At 38.6% G+C, this 20,180-nt stretch overlaps 1 protein-coding gene across 3 annotated transcripts in view; it reads right to left on the reverse strand.

Moving 5' to 3' along the window:
- LOC127022486 (multidrug resistance-associated protein 1) overlaps positions 1–20,180 on the reverse strand; it is a 56,680-nt gene that overhangs the window by 34,728 nt on the left and 1,772 nt on the right. For all 3 annotated transcript variants that reach the window (XR_007767351.1, XM_050906105.1, XM_050906104.1), the window contains exons 2-7: positions 8,090–8,266; positions 7,209–7,334; positions 5,721–5,858; positions 4,455–4,580; positions 1,301–1,362; positions 290–421 (exon numbers count right to left, since the gene is read on the reverse strand). Coding sequence is in view for 2 of the 3 variants with exons in the window: in XM_050906105.1 (XP_050762062.1) it covers positions 290–421; positions 1,301–1,362; positions 4,455–4,580; positions 5,721–5,858; positions 7,209–7,334; positions 8,090–8,266 (761 nt within the window). In the remaining variant the exon portion in view is untranslated. The remainder of the gene's footprint in view (positions 1–289; positions 422–1,300; positions 1,363–4,454; positions 4,581–5,720; positions 5,859–7,208; positions 7,335–8,089; positions 8,267–20,180) is intronic.

Below are 20,180 nucleotides of genomic sequence, written 5' to 3' on the forward strand. Positions count from 1 at the left end.
AAAACATTCCCTCCCCAGGGAAAAACCACACATCAAAAGTAACAATAATCAGCTTTGGATCGTGAAAGACTAAGGGGAACTTGATGCAGCTCTTCATAAAGAAGACACACAACACCCTACTTGGTTCCTGTTCTGTATCCACTTAAGGACAAATACAGAGCTGCCACTTGGGCCTTACAAAAGCAGGCTTGATAACAGATGACAATCACCTCTAAGTAGAGGCTGAGTAACTTAAGCTTTTGAACCTCCACATCTTGGAAGAACTGCCAGCCAGGACAACTGAACTTACCTCTTGGTCTTTGCCCACTCTTTTGCCCAGTTTGTAGCCAAACCTGGCACTATCTCCTCCGATTTGTCCTCTTTATTTAATGACCACAAATCCTTGGCTTCCAAAGGTCTCCGATAACCCTGAACCATCAACCTGTATTAGAATGAATCAGCACTATGTATTTAAGAACACTAGAGATGTGTGTGTGTATATATATATATATATATATGCCATAAGACAGTGGTCCTTACATCCAGCCCCAAAACAGAGCTAACTCTTCACAAAAATGCATGCAAGAGTTAGCACCTGTAGCAACACAGGTCCAGATGCTAAAACATACATCCTCCTGTCTTTACTGTGCGAATTAGACACCAAAACACCTAAGGATCCAGGATATGCCACTGAATTCAAATTTCAGGGAAAATAAAAGAAAGAATGAAGTGATCTCATTTGAAAATCAGCCAGGCAATTAATATTCCCATGCCTACCAAGTCTCAAAATGTTTATTAGCCTTTAATTTTACAAAGCAATTCCTTTCATCTAGCTTTCTGTTGGAACTCTGGCCAGGTAACAACCACAACTATACAGCAATATTATTTTACCTGTTTCTGTGTTTTAACTCACAAGAACATGTGTTGTGATCAAATCATACAGCATAACTAAAGCTAAGTTAATGAAAAAAAGAACCTACTGGACAAAGAGAGCTAACAGTTTTGAATGCCTTAGTTTCTAAATACAGCAGGTAATTTCTACCTTCCTATTATTTCCCAAAGAAAAATTTTTTTATTATATTCTTTCAGCAAACATACTAAATATGTACTGGCAAAATTTAAAATTGCGAAGACCCTACAAAGGAAGTAAAAAAGATTAATCAAATTTGGAAAAAAAAATTCAATTTAATCTATCTACAAAACAACCAACCCAAACAACCAAAATTATTATTGCATGATTATTGCTAATTTAACTCTGAAAGCAGGATCCTAAAATGCCATGTAACTTTAACTGGTGCTTTATGCATCATCTTGATCTTACCCAGTGATCCACCAGAATGTGATTCTGGAGAGGAAAGAAGCACTGAACTCTGGACATGGATTCTAAAGGAGAGAAAAAGAAATCAATCCACACACAAAGTGACTGACACAGGGCCAAAAGAAACAAACCAAGCAGAAATGATGCTTTTGAAATTCCTCTTGTTTATAGTATTTTTTTCACATTACTAAACTTGTCATTTATGCTGTTGAGAGCTTGTTCAGAAAACACAAGCACAGCTTCAGGGCTGTCAGCAGACTAGACCACTGGGACACAGGAATAGCAGTGCTCTGTATCAACAACACAACAAATAGCTGAGGGAATTTTAGAAGACAGTGCAGGCCAGGCAACCTCTCAAGATGTTATGATCAGTGCCTAGCTATATCAATGCAAGGCATGCTACCATATGAGAGCATATATATGTTAATTAGGCAGTCAGTCATAAATGAAGAATTCACTTCTACTGTTCTAGCAGTTAAGTGCTGTGACTCCATCAAAACAGATGCACAAATGAAAAAAAATTTGTAAACTCCATAAAAGCATCCCAAAACAGCCCCTAAAACCCCTGCATCTCATTCATCAATAAGCATGCAAAACTTAAGTATCCATAAAGGTACGCAGCTAGCTCGTGTTCTACGTCCAGTGCAACGGCTGTCTGTTTTAACTGCTCTTCAGGTTAACATCCTCTCCTAATCTGGTTGGATTAAAACAGCAGAAAGGAAGGCTGGAAGAACTTCAAAGGCACTAAAGGTGATTTACTTGCAGAATTCCAGTGGAGATTTCTCTCTTCCCTCTTTCACTGCTCTGAACAGCACCTAAAGAATGCTAAAACCAGCCACTCCTTTGGCATACAAACCACTAGGTTTTTATCATCAACTATAATTAGAGCAACTCGGGTATTTCCATCTACAAAAGTCACCAAACATCATTAGAGTACTGCAATTAAAACAGCCAGAGCCAAGTGTTTCCAAGATTTGCATTTTTCAACTCATGTTTGTGTAACCTGGCTTCTCCATTAAGCTATATTGAAGTGTGTTGCAATCAAGCTACATGAAACAGACTCCTGCATTTCCTCTTCTTCACACGACAACTTTTTTTTTTTTTGCAACTTTGTAGGGAACAATAAGAGTATGTACGAGACAGATGCTTTTTTGAAAGGGGTTAAGAGTTCCACATTTCCGAAGTATTTAAACACTTGCAACAAAATGATTGCAAGCAAATCCAACACCATCGCTTACTGAATAAATAGAAGTTTTTAAACTCAGAGAAGTTTAAAAAAAAAAAAAGGGGGGGTGGGGGGGAGGTGGTACTTTCAGCCTTCAGCCACGCCAACATTCCTGACAGACAGATTTCTACTTCAGCAAATACAGGGAATACTTTCAAACTTCAACAAAATTTCAAAATATTCTGAACTTTACATAAAATGCTGTATTACTTTTTTCCTTTATACTTTTTTTAATCTACTTGCAGGTGGAAACTCTGAATTCAAGAGTCCACTAGACCTTGTACTACCAAAAACTGGACTTCATTTGCAGAAAGCAAAAATTTAAAACATGAAAACATATTAGGTCACTGTTAAAATACTATTTTTGATAAAACTAAATAGTTATCACACAAAGAACTATTAATCCTACTGGCATTCATGCCAGATAGAATGAAGACTACAAGTTGTAACAAGTCTGGACTTATGTAATGTAAACAAAGCAAAAACAAGAGACAAAACACATTGTTTGACTTCTATATACATCAGCATCTACATCTTAGAAATTTCACTGCAGTTTTTTGGCTTAAGTAAACATATAATAAGATTTTACTCAAGACTTACAAACATTTCTGGTTTGGAAATGCTTGGCAGAAGGGAATAAAGCAGAATTTAAGACTGACTAACGGGACTTGCTTTGTTCTCTTCCCCATCATAACATTCAACAAACACACCACTCATGAAAAAAGAAAGTTAAAATTTGAAGTCTGCCCTCTTTCCCAGAGACACTCCTAGAAATACTCAGAACACAAAAACAAACCACTGTGGTCTCAAAGCACCTTGTAATTATTGTAACCATGATCAAAGCAGAAAAGAAGGTTTCCATAAATCCACAGTATCCTGTCAAATACATTTCATCCCTGAATGAGATGAAAAGAACCCAAAGACGAAGAAGATCCAAAGACTCAGCAGTATACTCTTCCCTCCAGGCATATACAGGCAGACTGTCTGCCAGTGGTAATGGCACCACTAGCACACTGGATACCAACGGAGAAGGTGACTCTGGAATTCAGTAAGTGCAACTGGTTATGGACCTTTTCCACAGTTACAAAGGCAACATTTATTTCCCCCCCTCACACGTTTCACACCTTCCTTTGTCAGTCAGCGTGACCTAACATCCATCAAACCAGAATTACGCCTTATCAAAAAATACAGAACTGAGGTTTCTAAACTTGGCACATCCCAACTCCAGGCAGTGACAGGTGTCACTCCACTGTGACTCAAAAGGTCTAGCCAGGGGCTAAGCAAGCAGTATTATGATCCAGCATCCCTTGGGTCACTTTAGATCCATGCCATATAGCTAGCACATAATTGAGAACACATGCAAAAAAGACCATGTCTAGATAAAATTAAATTTCTACATCCAGACCACCCTCTAACATTAACTGCTCTTGCAATTGAGCTGGTTAAATTTTTGCTTGACACAAGAGAGGTAAATATGGAAATCAAATGCATCTATCCAGATTCACAAGTTTTCCAGGTGTAGAGTCTTTCCCACCTTCAATAGGAAGGGAATACACATCCTTATGAGTTACTGCCTACTGAACGGTATGAGATTACTAGGAGGACAGCATTCCAAATCACTATCTCCCACCTATTGCCAGAAGCACTACTGCATATAAATACATATGACTTAACCTTCAGGAATGCTATCCAGGAATGACTGAGACCATGTTTTTGCTCTTTCTCTTAAATACAGCCCACCCTGTTTCGCATGTTACGGGCTTCATCTTCTGTGTCACCGACTAAAGAGCAGAACAACAAATAGAGAACACTACTGCAAACAAGTCAACAAGATTTGAATTATTTGGCATCTGGGAGACTATGGCCCTATAACTCCTTGTACAGAATATTGCACATATGATACTCAGCACTCAGTATAGACTGAACACTTACAGGATCATTTACTGTTTCAGAAAACAAAGGCGGCCGTTCTGGAAAACAACACAGGATGAGCTGTACAAATAACAGGATGAAGTAGATGCAGAAGGTGACATAACGAAATGCATCCACTTCAGCACCCTACAAAGGAAGGTAATATTCCAATTAGAAGGCTTGAGGAATTTCTTTAAAACAACATATTACTATTAAACATAAAACAGCTCCTTACTGTAAATTCTGCAAACTACATAACTGTTACACTACCCACCCCCATGCAAATTAAAGTTAATGTCTATTTTGGTAAAGGGAAGGTAAAGAGAGGGGGGAGGAGATAAAAGATATCATTTATTTTTAATCAATCACTGCCATAAACACACAAGCATTAACTTCTTCTGTAGAGAAGTTCTCTTTAAGGCATGGTTTGTAGCAACACACTATGCCCCAATTTGAAGTCAAGGTATTCTTTACAGGAGCAAGGCATTTATGCACTGGGTGGTAAGGAGTGTTCAAAGCAAATTTGTTAATTAGTATGCACACAAAAAAATAAGAATTAGAGGAGCAGAATTCAGATTACAGTTTGTTGCATTGTGCTCAAATTCCAGAGGTTCTTTCATTTTTTAGACTGGGACTGATACATAACGCATAATCCACAGAAATCAAAGCACAGGGACGGATGGACACACACCCCCACATACCCACCAGTAAAATCTCACTCCCAACAGCTAAAGACAAAAGTTGGCTGAAAGTTCTCAAAATTCACAACATGGCTTAAAGGTTTCAAGAAATAAAAGTGATGTGCCATTTTCAGGCGGCTCCACAATTAATCTGATATTTGAGGTGGCCTTACTATAAAGCAGACTGACATAAAATATTTCACTTTTACACTTTCATTTTGTCTCAGCAGATGAGACCACATTACCATCAAACCAAGTGTTTCAGGAAATCCACTGTATAATCAACAGGAAGACGACGTAAACTCCCAGAACAGTTTCATATCAAAGATTATACACTTCTATTGTACTCAAGCAGACACATCCCCTTTCTGGAACAGCTAGCAGAATTTTCTTAGCAACTGTTGCTACAGTTAAGATCACTGTGAATTCCACTAGCATTTCAAAACAAGAGCCATTAAGTCTTGCTTGTTTTGCTTTTATAACCCAAGGAAAAAAGGCACACTGAATGGATCATTAACTGACTTGACTGGCATAATTAGCAAGCAACTACTCTATTACTGCAGCATTTGGGATTATTTTCAACTGAATGAGGCTAGCAATCACTTACCACATTTAAGGCATGAATTATTTTGGATCTTAAAACCACTGTGGCACATGACAATGAGATGAGCCAGAAAATTGTCATTACACCTGAAGACTGGACTCCTTTTATTCTTTCATATTGTATTAAAAATGTGGCAAGCAACTGTGGACAAATAGATAAAAACATATTCACAAGCTTTGAGTTTTACAACACATTATACACATACACAAGGTACTGTGTTAAAGTGTCCTTATTTAACATTTCAAATCCAGTATCTCCCAGACATTCTAACACCCAGAGATTTTAAGTGTAATTAAAAAATACATTTAAATAGGAAATTCTCTGGAGCAGTAAAGATAAGAAGTGGACAAAAAAGGGAAAAGGAATAGGTATTACATAGAAGTAAACAACCACATACACAAAAGCACTGTCAAAAGCTGCCAGTCTTTACTACTTTACTTTTTTGGTTCTACATCACAAATCAACATGCAATTATAGTGACACTATATCCTTTCCAATATTTCCGGACTAATTCTTTTTAAAATAAAAAGACTTCTTTCCATACAAGCCACAACGCCAAACGAAACTGACCAAATATTACTCTATTTCTGTATTTTGTGTGTTTTCAGAGTCCTTTAGGAAGCTGGTACAATTTAGTAATCTCATTTGGCTGCTGCAACATGCATTTTCAATCAGCCTGACAAAAGCTTGACAATTGCATTATTAAATGACCACAAACTATTTAACAGCTCTTGCATCTGTCAGTATGTTTCAGGGCTGTTGGGTTTTTTTGGTTTGGTGGTGGTGTTATTGCTGTCGGGGTTATTGTGCCCCATCCCCTCCTTGAGTATCATATTTAATCACTATCATCCCAAGTCTGTGATAAATGTAAGGCAACTGACAGTAAATGAACAGCAAGGCACCTTCCTTGAAATGCAGGCTGCAGAGATACCGGCGTGAAAGTAAACAATACTTGCGCATCTAGGTAGAAAGAGTTAGCTGGGGACACCTATATGCCTCATGTGGCATTTAAGACTTTCCACCATGCCACCAAATGTAACAAAGAAAACAAGCACTAAAGAATGTTACATACAAGAGAGTTTGTAATAAGATACTTAATAACGCAATGCCTTGGACAGTCTTTTACCAAGTTCAGCGGGATTTGTATTATCTAGGTTTAATCAGTTCTCTCGACCTGATTCCTCCACCCCGTGCTTGAGTCAAGCTATTAAATGAATGGTAGCTCAAGCCTACCAAAGTAAGGCAAGACAACTAGCACTGGCTTGTGTGCTGACATGCAACACACTGAGCATAGCTGGGTTGGGGTTTTTTTTCTAATATTTTTATTAAAAGAAAGCAGACATTTCAGAGTCAATATTTCACACTTCAACTGCAGATTAAGTCTGTATGTAAAGACTGTAGCTTAAAGAATTACAACACTGTGAATAATACTAAGATGTGTGTTATTGCTTAAGGCTTTGCATGAACAAAGGCTGTAACGGAAGAACTCACCATTGTTATACCTAATACTGTAGGCCTAATGAGAAAAAATGGAGCTCGAAAAATATTTTGACTTCTTTCCCAGAAAGAGTAGAAAAGGTCTGCCCAGCAGACTATCCACAGTATTAAGCCCAAAGCCTGCAATACAAAAGTATATTTCATACATCAGTTCACACAGATTAGGCAGCACAATATGTACATGAACACTAGGTGTTATTTGTTAGTAGAAGAGGAGTCATAATCAGATCTTCTCTTTTGGGCAATTCTACAACACGCACAAAAGAAGAGTAATTTGGCTTTACCTATTGGACCCCCACTAGAAGAAAAAAGTTTACTAATTTTTAGTACCATATAATTCAGCATATTATGAAGCAGAAAGCTGGTGAATCTCACTCCTGAATAACAGATTGCAGAGACAAAAACTCTCCAATACACCATGCTATTACAGTCCTTCTTAAAACTTTTCACTTATTCTACGGGGGGGAAGTAAGAAAACATTAAGTACCTATTTCACAACAGAAGTGGAACAGAACACCTCTAGAAATCTATGCTGTGTAACTTAAGAAGCTGACAGGATAATAAATTCTTTTTATTATTGAAATAAAGGCCTCGGGATTGAGTTGCCTTAAAATAGTTTTCTCCACCTGATCTTACAAAGGATTTGCATGGGTTTTTGCTATGTCAGAGTAAATTTCAGAAAGCCTATTCATAAAAGGGCAACGGAAACACATAAGGCTTGGAAATCAAACACAAGTAGAACAAGTAAGTTACAGCTGAAGCGTGCACGCAGGCCAAGATTGATGCTCAACAAAAATAGCATGCTAAAACATAGCTGCAAATAGATTCAACTTCCAGATAAGCTTAGTAAGTGCTGATTTTAAAAAGTCACATACCGTTTTGGCTTTGTTGAGGTTTGACATTTGTATGTATCCCCTGTCATGACAACGAAGGTATAAGAAGTACACTGGGAAGCAGACCCACAGGTAAATGCAAGGAATCCAGACCAGGACTGTGTTCTGAAAGCATTGGGTGAAGTCTGGATTTTCTGTGTGCCATGTCAGATTCCAATCCTGGGGACAGAAAACGGATTGAGTTAAAGAAAAAGCAAACACAAAACTTCAGTATTTAAAAAAAGAAATAGCCACTATCTGCCTTATTCTGTATCTGTTCCTGTGTATTTATCTATACTTGTATTAAACCGGCTCCATTCTGTGATGTATCTAATTTTATTGCACTTCTTGTAGCTCAGAGTTTTAAACCTTCACAAGATGACATTAGTGTCACTTTTGTTGGTTATACACAGCTACCATAACACATAACTCACTCAGATGTAATACTGGGATCTTTAACAGTACTTATCAGGATCTTTAACGGTATTAATCAAGGATCTTCACATTATCATTGCAGAAAAATAACATGACAATGCTAGCTATCTCCCATTATAACCACTGTGCATGTATGTATAAATACTCAGATACACCGCACTCCCAAATTTCAGTGTGGAAACACTATCTGGCACACAGTAAAAGTGAACAGCACAAGACATCACCACTACTTGTGAAGCAGTCTCACAGCTCCCAAGCTGTCTGCAGCAAACCTAGTTGAGACTTTCTGGTAATTCATAACAACAGGGCATAGAACTAAATAAAAGGCTCGCTCTTGCAGCCCATTTCCTACTCAACAACAGGAAAATGTAAATCAATATAATTCAATGTTTTCCTATTTCTCTCAATCCGATTCTCAAAAACAAGATAAACCACCATACAACCAAACCAAAACTGACACAGTAATAAAAATGTGATCACCATTTCCATTACTGGTACAAGAACTATTTACAATAACAGGCTATTTAGTAAAATGAACTTTCATACCATCTTTATGATTGGCTTGAGTTAGGGGAGTCTCTTGCAGGAAATTTTACCTTAAAATTACTGACTTTGCTGTAGAATTATCACAAGGGACACTTCCTCTCAAGTGCTGTAGATTTCTGACTCTCCAACAGAATGATGCAATACAGAGATATCGCTGCTGCACACAGACTGCAATATTCAACAGCCAAAGCATAGCTCACAGGCTGCTGTTTAAAAGCCACACAGCCAAGAGTAGCAGTCCCATGCCCAAAGGCTTGTTAACTATAGTGTCATTTTCAGTTGCAAAGCATTTTTTCAGACAGTTGCACAGCTTACAACTGCACAGAATACCAGTACCACTACTGTGACATAATGGCAGTCAGTAATCCCTCTCCTCTATAAAAGCCTGAGCTGGTCATAGAAATAAGTGCCATTATCCATATTTTATAGATGAGGAAACAGAACTAAAAGGAGCTGTAGTGCCTGCCCCCTCTATTCCAACCTCAAAGCTGGAAACAGATCCCACTGCTCAGAATCACCACACTTTGATCCTTATTTGTCCCCATCTTCACTGATTAAACAGTTTCAAACACGATTACAAAGAGAGAAAAATAGATCTAAAGAGAAACGGAAGATACAACTTGCAAAAATTTCAACTTGAGGCTAACCAGACATTATTATATCATAGAGCAGGTTTCCCCTTAAATTTGACCATTCCATATCAAGATGTTTTGTAAAAAAAAAAAACAACTTACTTTGAAAATGTATTAACAGAAATATTCTCCTTCTCCACTTCACTCTCAATTTCTGTCAGTATCTAGGACTTCTTTCTCAGTTAGATACAACAGACAGTATGCACAGGACACACAGCTGTTATTTTTCTCCTCTAATTCCACAGCGTTCTAAAAATTCTCCTCACTTCATATAATTTTTAATTTGTCAGTTTAAAAAAAAAAAATCTCCAAACTTAATACAGCCAATTCAAGGAAGTTAACACTGGTAGAGCATAAAAATGCCTGAGTGTGTTTCAGTGTATCTGTATAGGGGTCACATAAGTTGTTTGTGACAAGGCAGTGGCTGTGAGACACTGTGGGCAAGCCACATGCTTATTAAGTTCCCTGACTGCATAACATCATCAGAAATTTCAGCTGAGTCATCCTTACATTTAACCACCACGCAAACGTTTTTGGCTTTCTAAGTCCCAGCTGCTCCACTCCAGCACAACAGCCAAGAAAAAGTCTCATGACTCTGCAGAACAGTTCACAATTCACAAATTAAGATAGTTAATATGATTACACAAGTAAATTGCCAGGATGTAATCAGCTTTAAAACAAACAAACAAGAGCATTGACATCATTTTATTGAGTAAATTTTTGGAGATCTACACACTGCTTAAGAAAGTTACTATCTCCTTTTTCAGTGTTTTTAAATGATTGCTGTAAAATGAATCAGGCAATTACCAGAACGGACAGAGCAGGTAACGCACATGTCACTGCCACGTCGCTAAATGAAAGAAGTGCTGTATGCGTGACTGCTGTGCATATTGGCTGGAAGATATTCTAAAAACATGTGCAATCTTTCATTGGACTTTCATATCTGCAAGTTATCTGGAGGTGTTTTGCATGAAAGGCAAGAGGGTACGATGCAATGGTATTTCAGGGTTAAGAACAGAAAGTCGGGACAAATGGGCAGTTTGGGGCAAGATTACTGCTAGAATTTAACAGCTACTGCAACATCAGTGTATCTTGTTTCATATTTTTCCAGGATTTGATCCAGAGGCTGTTCATATCAAATAGGAGTTTGCTTAGCTGAAATATACTATTATTCTCTGTACAAGATAAATGGCTACACACAGGTGAGGTGCAGAAGCCCCCTCCATTTTACATTCATTTCATGTGACAAAAGGTGAGGAATGCACGCATGAAGAGAGAGATATGGTAGTATTTTTTTCTGCTGATTCCCTAGCGCAATTCTCTCAGGCTATGTCTATACAAGGCAGTAGCACAGACAGGAATAGAGCTGTAGACCCAACACTTGCTGCTGAGCACCCGATGTCCTCACAAGATGCCTTTCACTCAGATTCACACGAGACGAGTTGCAGGCTCCCCTGCAGACTGACCAGACTGTCCATCAGCCACTGGAGGACATTTCCCAGTTAACGCCTGTCCAAAAGGCACTCGGGCCACTCCTGAGTGAACCAACAAGCAGGACAGGGGACTGTCAGGAGGTCACATCAGAAGCAGGCTCCTGGTCTGAACTGAGATGTTAATGCCCTCAGTGGGCAAAGTCAAGAGGAACTCGATCCATTACAAAAGAAAGGCATACCCTAAGTTCTGCATGGAGGATACCACAGCTTTATGAGGTTCAACTGTGGCTGGAAAACATGTCACTCCCACCATGAAACCAACATGTATTCATATTCAAATCACAATGTTCACTTACGTAAGTCTAGACTAGTTCTGCCAGTTTAAAGTACATGCTTCTCCTTTGCTTTATATAAAAGCAGTTTCAGAGTTTTCTTTTTTTCCAGCACAAACCAGAATTCTTTACAGATCAATGCAGAAACATTCACTGAAGCAGACCTTTGTATTTAACAGACATTAATTAGCAAATTAATGACATTTTTTTCTGACTCAAGTTTTAGAAACACTATTGTAGCAAGTTCTATTAAAGCACTAAGTTGCCCCATTTTCACATGTCAAAGATTAATAACAATTTTCAGTCTGACTGATCAGCTAGCCCTTCCACTTTGCAAGAGCACATCAAACTACAGAGATCCAAGTATCCATTGAAAGCCTACACAAACTAGCAGCCTCCTGCCATGAAGGAGGAAGAGGAGGAAAAAAGCGGTTAGGTCTATAGCTATTAGATTGTATAATCTGGGAGCAGCCTTTAATTTAAGCTATGACTGCAGGACCCCACAGGAGAAGAATCAGTGTGATCCTTGTTCCTTTCTTGGTAGATATTGGGAGATAAGAGATTTGCTGTTGGCTTAGTTTTAGTCTAGTCCAGAAGAACATCATCTCAGATGTTAAACGGTTTCAGGTTGGGCTTGTTTTCCTTTTAAAATCCCTGGACAATTTTAAAGTTTCCCAGAGCAGCAAATGGGTATTTTTAAATTTATCCAACCTATTTCTCAGTTTTCATCACCAGCACTGTGGCTGAAAAAAATACCAGTCCAGAGTTTTTGTGCCCAATAGCACGTTTTCTCTTCTGGCACAAAAAGGCTTATCATCACATTTGAAATGAAACCCTCTATCTCCAAGAAGAGCACAAAAAATGCTTGCCGTTGCCCAGAATCACATGGATCTATTCACAGGTAAACCACTTACTTAACAGTGCATAAACCCGAGGAAAATAAATATATTAAGTCTTGTCTAAAATTTCAGAAACAAGCAAGATAAAAACATTGGCAGTAGGACTGTAAGACAAAGTTGCAACACAAAAGATCACTTATTCTGCCTCTGCTGAAGGAAGGCAGGCTACAGGGAAGCCTTATGCCTCCAGTGTGCCTCATCTGAGGAGTAACAGTATTTGACACTGGACGGGACCTTGTGGCTGGCTGCCTCTCTCCTGGCAGCCAGGAAAGGTTGTTAAGTGAGCAGCCAGCGGCCGCCTGTTCTCACATCAATAATCCTACTTGACCCACAGCACATTTTAAAATTCTCATTGGCAGAAATGGAAAGACCAAAATTGCTCAGTTTCATGCCTGCTGTGCGCAAGTGTGCTAGAGATGCAGGCTGCCAACCACACTGTTAAATCCACCTGCATGAACCAGCTGTGACTGAAAAATGACTTAAACATTACCACACACCTATGTAAAAAAATGGAATTACAAAACCACACTGGAATCTTAATATCATGGTCAACACTTAATCCTTCAAAAGGAGTTTGACATTGACATCGTGTGTACCCAACACTTCGATATTGCCCACAGAAGAACCACCTCCTTTGTAATACCAAGATATGGTTTCTCGGTCTTATTTTCCTAACAGTAAAAAACATTTTTCATTTAATGCAATGCTTACATTTAGTAGAATGCAAGTAATTAGCTCTCTCAGGCACTAACACTGTAATTGCAGCTGACAACTTTCATTATGATAGTATCATCACTTTCTCATTGAAATAGGAAGTCTCACAATCTGGCAGCTGTAGATATCATATTAAAAAATTCCTCAGTGTAGCACCTATAAACCCATGAGCTGACTCAACCATTCTCCCTCAGATGCCACGAGGCCACTGGCCTTTAGCCTACACTATCTAGGACAGCAAATTTCCTGCCTGCCTCTCCCCAGATAGGAGCTTTCCCAGATAGGAGATTTGCCTGATCTGGCTGAGCCTACAGCCTCAGAAGAGTTACTAGCATCAGTGGACAACGGGGAGTGGTGGGTGCAGAAAAGGACCTCTCCCTTTAAGGCTGCTTTAAAGGAGCTCTAACCTTGCTTTAAAAGTCCCTTGTATCACCATTCTCCATCAAAACCAATAGTAAAGAACAGTGATGACACTGTTGACCACACTGAGAATTAAGGAAAACAATGAACTACAAAGTGATCCAGGTTTTGCAATAGGTTAGAAGGAGGTCTGTTTTCAAGTGATGAACTTAAAAGAGCTCACCAGAGTTATTCAGCTTGCCAAGTAAGTTTTATTTAATTTAGCTTTAGAAATTTTGAAGAAAGACTGAAATAATGTTCTCAGAACACTGTAAATACAGCATCTTTATTCTGTGATTCACGTTTTGGAGTCAGATCATGAAACCTGTGCTGAAGCTCACCATTTCTCTAAGAGCATATTTAGAATAGAGCCTACAACAAGCACAATCATACACAACCTTCACCAGCATACCATTTGCCCTGTTGTGCTTACTGTTCAGGCTGAATCACAAGAGGTGACAGGTTGATAAAACAAGCAACAGATATTTGTACAAGAAAAATACTCTAGAACTCCCACACCTGCAGCTCTCCTGTCTGCTCAGCAATATTCACAGAAACAAGCAGCAGACAATAACAACATCCCTAACTGTGGCAAACAAGGCACTAAATGAGGTATATGACACTACAAGCAACCATCACAAACTTCCTATTTACATAAGTCCTTTAAAAATACTATGCATATTATATTGAAATTATTTTGGAAAAAGTACTACTTGCATTAAAGGATCCAATGGCTCTAGAATCAATTCCAGATGAAGTAGCATAATATACCAGGACAAACATACCTTTCCCCCTTAGTTGACATTTATTTCCTCTAGCTTTTTTTCTTAATAAACAGGAAGTTACCCAAAATGCACGGATCTCTCCTATGACACCATGTAGTTGCTGTTCTTGCAATTGAAGTTAGTGCAGAATGTGCAAGTAAAATGGTACCTTTGCTGTGATGCACACAAAGTGAGCTCATGCTGCATTTAAATAAAGCTTTCAATATACTGCCAATTTCTTTGAAGACCTATACTAACTACATGAAATTAATGGTTTACTGGTTTATTGTATCATCTAAGGGTATACTCTGCAAATAGGAAGTAGAAGAAAAATTTAAAATACTCATACAGATTTTTACAATGGCTACTTCCCATGCTTAACGAAAAACAGCCAGGAGTGATTTTTTTATTTTTAGAACACACAAAACCAGGATTCTACTAAAAAGTAAAAGCCACACAACCAAATACTTGGTCTCATTCCCAGACCTCCACAGACTCTAAAAACTACTTCTGCAAGGAAAAATGATGGAATTATGCTCCTGCACAGAACTATACCACTTACCACAAGCAGTGGAACAAATGAACACAGAGTGTGCCAGACTGCTGATTTGGGAAAAGACTTCAGGATTTCCCTTCATGGTCATATCTGAGGACAGGTGCTCATATCCCCACAAAGTTCTCAGACATTTCTTCAGGCCAGTAACAGCCCAATCAGATCAATAAGTTTCTGCCTTTTTGTTCTTCTACTGCCACAAAGGTGATATAAGAAACATTACTAGTAATTACCACATTGGGATGTAAGAATTGGATTCACATCTCCAACTCTCATGGAGATCACACTCATCCACAGAAAAATCATAGTTTGGGAGGGTTTGGGTTTTTTTATTACTACAGGAGAACTAAACCTACCATGCAATTGAGGATCTTCTCCTCTTACTCGATACTAGAGTCTCAGGCAGGGGGTGGGGGGTGTTCACCAAACAGGGAGAACACAAAACATTTCTCCTCATAAAACCATGAATGGAACAAAACTACTGCTACTAAATCTGAAGTTCATTGATTAAAATGCTAGTAGTAGTCAGGGCAGCAAGGAACAAATAACAGTTTAGCAAAAGTTCGAAAAATACAGGTCTCCAATTAAGATTTTGATGTGTAAGTCTTGTGCCTGAATAAAAAGCCTTACATCATTCACAAGCAAGTCACCTAGCCCAGTCTCCCAAAATACCACATTCAGACCGAGACCTCAGATGGGGGAAGAGACTATGCCCCTTCTTCTTCCTTTGTTTCAAAGTAATTCAGAAATCTAAGCTTTATTCCTATAGTCTCTTAACATTGTCACAAGACAAGATTGTGAGAGCAAGAGGGGGAATGTTAAAAAAAAAAATCATCATATAATAAACAGGGGTCCTAAAATTTTTACATCACTTATATAAAGAAGATTTAGGGGGAAAAATATCAGTAAGTGTTTCTAGTGACAGGGAAATACCATTAATTTCTCATAATGTTTTCTGTTATAAATGGTTTTAGCAAGACTAAGTTCTCAACAGTAATGACCTACATAATGCAGATTTGACTTGTTAACACAGCCAAGAAAAAGCCTCTGCCTTCCAATACCTGGTCCTGAACTTAAATCAGGTGTCTGCACCTCCTTGTTCAAAACCCAAACATCGGTATTTCCTAATGTTTACGAAGAGTTGAAATCCTTTGTTACAGACAGCACTGCATCAGCTGAAACTGTGTGTAAAATGACATGAAAAAAGCATGTTTTGCCTTTGTTTCCCTTTAGCCTAAAATAAGAAGCTGGTGCTAACAAGCTGCCAAAGAAAGGAGCACCTGCAGCTGTGGAATTTACAAGAGCTGATCTTCGTAATCCAAGAAGCTAAAAGCCACTGAATTATGGCTATTTTGTGTCAGGGAAACATATGACAGATTACATCAGCACTTGCAAAATTAAAATGTTTAGCCTCTTTCTACAGACCTAACATTTCCATACCCTGCCATGTCTGCAAGTACATAAGACAACATTTGGTCACATAACAACAAAATATTTACCATTCACAGTTTCAGAATCAAAAGGATGGTTTTTACCCTTCTGTAAAGTTTTTCACTGAAATCACTGTTACTTAAAAGGATACAGGAAAAAGATTCCTGCTCTCATCTCCTTTTTGCACCAAAACCAGGACTTTTGCTTCATAATGCAACAGCCTGTATATAGAGTTCAAATCACCATGAGGAGTTTGAACATACCTGGGTAATAATCTTACAAAGGGACTAAGGTAACAGCTTAAGTTGGGATAAACTGTATCTGAAGCTACCACAGATGCAAACAGTGAGAAAACAGTAATGCACGGAATTCTGACTCTATTAAAAGTAAGCAAAAGGTCAGTACTCGGCAGTAGGCTTTTTAGAGATGTGACCCAGAATGACTTCAGTGCAACCCGGGTTAACCTTCACTTAGTCCCAGTATAGCACAGTATTTCAATGTAAACTGCATTGTAATTGCATGGAACAGCACAAGTTATTCAGGCATTTTGCTGAGTTTTTTTCCTCATTTAACTTTTCTGAGCAACCTTGAACTGACAGCTGTAGAATCACAGGTCATCTGTTAAGAAAATCCCCATCAACAACAGAATATCAGGCTTCATTTTCCTGTATTTCCCCTAAACTGATCTATTCCAAATCAAGAGAGATAAGTTTAATTTCTAATATAAGTTTAATTTCTAGGCAAATTTAGACCCTTGTTCACATGACCAACAAAAATGTTTCACAGGTTTAAATGAGAGAAAGCTGGCAAATGAGCCTCTGGCTTTCATCACTAAAAAAAAACAATTACAACCAAGCCATGAGAATCAGGCAATCAGTTGTTAATTATAATAAAGGCACCATCTTGTGTGAAGGTTTTTCTGTTTAACACTCTACTGCTGCTCCTCCTCTGTTCCAAATGCTGTCTGCATACGACCTTCCTGTGTCAGCAAATGTAAGTAGTTTTCTGATCTGCATACTCTTTTAAACTCTGGTCACAAACACATTCATAAACTTGATACCTTTACAACTAAAGGAAGAGTCTAAACTCGTAACTTTTATCAAGCTCGCTCAGCACCACTCTCACAGCACCACTCTCACAGCACCTCAAACCCCCTCCCTAGCTCTGCCACAAACACACTGAAAAAGCACTAAAGACATATTTTACAGTGCAAAAAGCTGCAGGGTTCCAAGATACATGCTAATTTACTGCTTATCTAATGCATGAAAGCATAAGCCACAGAACTTCAGAACATGAAATTACTCCTTACATAAAAAGTCTGGTCTTCCTTCAGAAGTCTATTTCAGGAAAACTATCAGTGTCCCAGTGTCCTCATAAACAATATAAGCACAGCAGCTGTTTACGTCACACAATATCACTTCACAAATGTCAGCTAATCATTATAATGAATTAAAGAATACTAATTTTTTTTTTCTTAATAAAATCCTGTCAAGCCACATTACAGTCTTAGAAGATCCTAACATGTCTGCAACCAGCTGAGAGACACTGGTGGATCTCCCCTAGCTACAACAACGTCAACCCAAATACAAAACATAATGTCTTTGGACAAACACTCAAGAAAATACATTTATTAAGGCAGACAAAACATGCCTGAAAGCCTCAGACAGAACTCTACACAACAGCCTGGGAAGCATAGCCCAATCCCACCAAGTTGGTCCCTGGATTTTGCGTGCAAGGCTGTGCCTCACCTTTTCTCATCCATTCTGTTTATCTCCTGCAGTTTGGTTCCATATGAAGAAGTGCTAAACCTAGAACAGCGTCTGGATGCAATTTCTTTACTGACACAGAAGAGGCTCCACAGAAGCTTTCTGCACCAACAGGAAAGAAATAGGCCTGAGTTTACACAGGCAGACACAGCTTGAATCATTACAGGACTCTAGTTTTCAAAACAAAACAGAGAAGATGAAAACTTGCTTTTCTCCTAGAAGTGAATGGAACTACTTGCTTTCAATCCTTCCGCAACAACCAAAAGCCCAACTAGAAAAATGTGGAAAAAAAAATTCCACTAAGTTTCTACTGAGATAAAGAAAAACTAGAGTTAACTTCTATCTAAACTAATTTTAAAAAACACAATCTCTTTGTCTGTGAAGGACACGATAGTAGCTTATATAAATATAAGCCATTTCTTTCACAATCCTTTAAGTATAAGCAAGAACCTCAACAGTTTCAGATTCTATTTGACTTCCAAGCATCTTCTAACGAATGAATAACTGAGACTTCCTGTAAAACCTGGCAGAGCACTTGGGGAAGGACTGTAAGGAACTGCTTAGTGTGAACTCGCTTTTTCTTTCATATCTCCTACTTCTTTTTCATAAAAGCCCTATTGGGGGTTAGCCTTGAAAACTCAAAGTGTCACAAAAACTCTTAACCTCTTCCTTTAGCAATTTCAAACATGAAAAGACTTAAATGTGATACTGCATAGTTTACAAGCTCTGAAAAACTGAAACTACCCCAAAATTTTATTCAAAAGAAAGGAAAACCAGCAGACTACTTCAAAATGTAACTGCACTGAGACCACCAATTGTGCAAGTGTGCATATATCCAGACAGCTAGGTCAGCAGGCCAAAGTGTACAGTAAGTTCTACATCTGCGTGACACTTAACCTGCTTACCTAGAACGCCTAGAATGACAGTTCCTCACCCCACTTCACCTTTTTTTTTTTGTGCACCGGTATTGAAGCAAGGTAGACTGCACCCATACACTAGTGATACTCTAGGTAAAGCTATCTCAGCAAGTCACACAAAAAAGTTTTCCAGTTTAAACAGGCCCTTAAAGTCACTGAACCAAAATGCAAGTAGTGCAAAATGTCACCCCAAGCCCACTAGGGTTTTTTTTAAAGCTTTTATCATCATCAACAGCTATTAGTAAATAGTAACTTTATCTTACACAGCTGTATCTTTCTTTATATTATGGATGGGATACTCATTCTGAGACACTCAGTGATGTTAGAAAAAGCAAGGATGAAACAGTACCCTTCCAAAAAGGGAGTGTAGTTCAAAGGACGCAAGAACCAGTTAAGTTCCATAAGCAATCTCATCGCAGTGAAGTTAATATGCTGAGTGAGGGCACAGAGATAGATTAAACAGTGGAGGGTAGGGGTCAGGTGTGAAGAAAAAGACAGCAAACTTGCTTGGGCTGTTGACCTTTCAGAGTAAGTACTAAATAAAACCAATCTGTTTAATTCTCAGGCAAGAACTTTCAACAATAACATTCCTTGGGTGTGCAAACAAGAAAAATCCTGGCCAGCAAAGCTTAAGAAGATTAGCATACAGTCTTTAAGGGTCCATTAGGTCCTTTCAACCTGCAAAGACTCCCCCACAATTTAAAACTGAGTTGCCCCAAACTCAGCACCACCCTTGACAGAAAACACATCTCTTCCTTGAAGCTGAGTTTGCCAGTGCTAGGAAATCCTGCTGCTCCACTAGCAAGGCTTCAGCACCAACCAAAACAGCTGATGCGGCCATATAGTTCACCACAAGAATGCAATAACACGTGCCACCGCATATCTAGCTATCACCCAGCTCTGACAAGCAGAAGAGTGCAGTCCACAAGACCGGAAGGACAGCAGCACACACAGGTGACATCTAGAAGCACAGTGAAACACTGCATAGACATAGGCATTTTCTGAAAATCCATTACAACTTCAGCTTCAAGTAGTAGCAACAATGGACATACCAGAAAATGAAGCAGACAGAGCATCCATAAGCACGAAAACTAGCATTACTACCCTCTCCACTACTGGGAACAATGCAACAATAAAGTGGATACAGAGTGTTGTTCAAGAGGACAAGTTCAGCAAGGAAGATTTTTCCAGACACATCTTACACCAACTGGAATGCACAATTGTTCTTTTGCAGGATTAGAAGAATCCAGAAATCAAACAACCACACCCACAG

The sequence above is a fragment of the Gymnogyps californianus genome, chromosome 15 (assembly GCF_018139145.2).
Source record: "Gymnogyps californianus isolate 813 chromosome 15, ASM1813914v2, whole genome shotgun sequence".
In the NCBI taxonomy this organism is placed as follows: domain Eukaryota; kingdom Metazoa; phylum Chordata; class Aves; order Accipitriformes; family Cathartidae; genus Gymnogyps; species Gymnogyps californianus.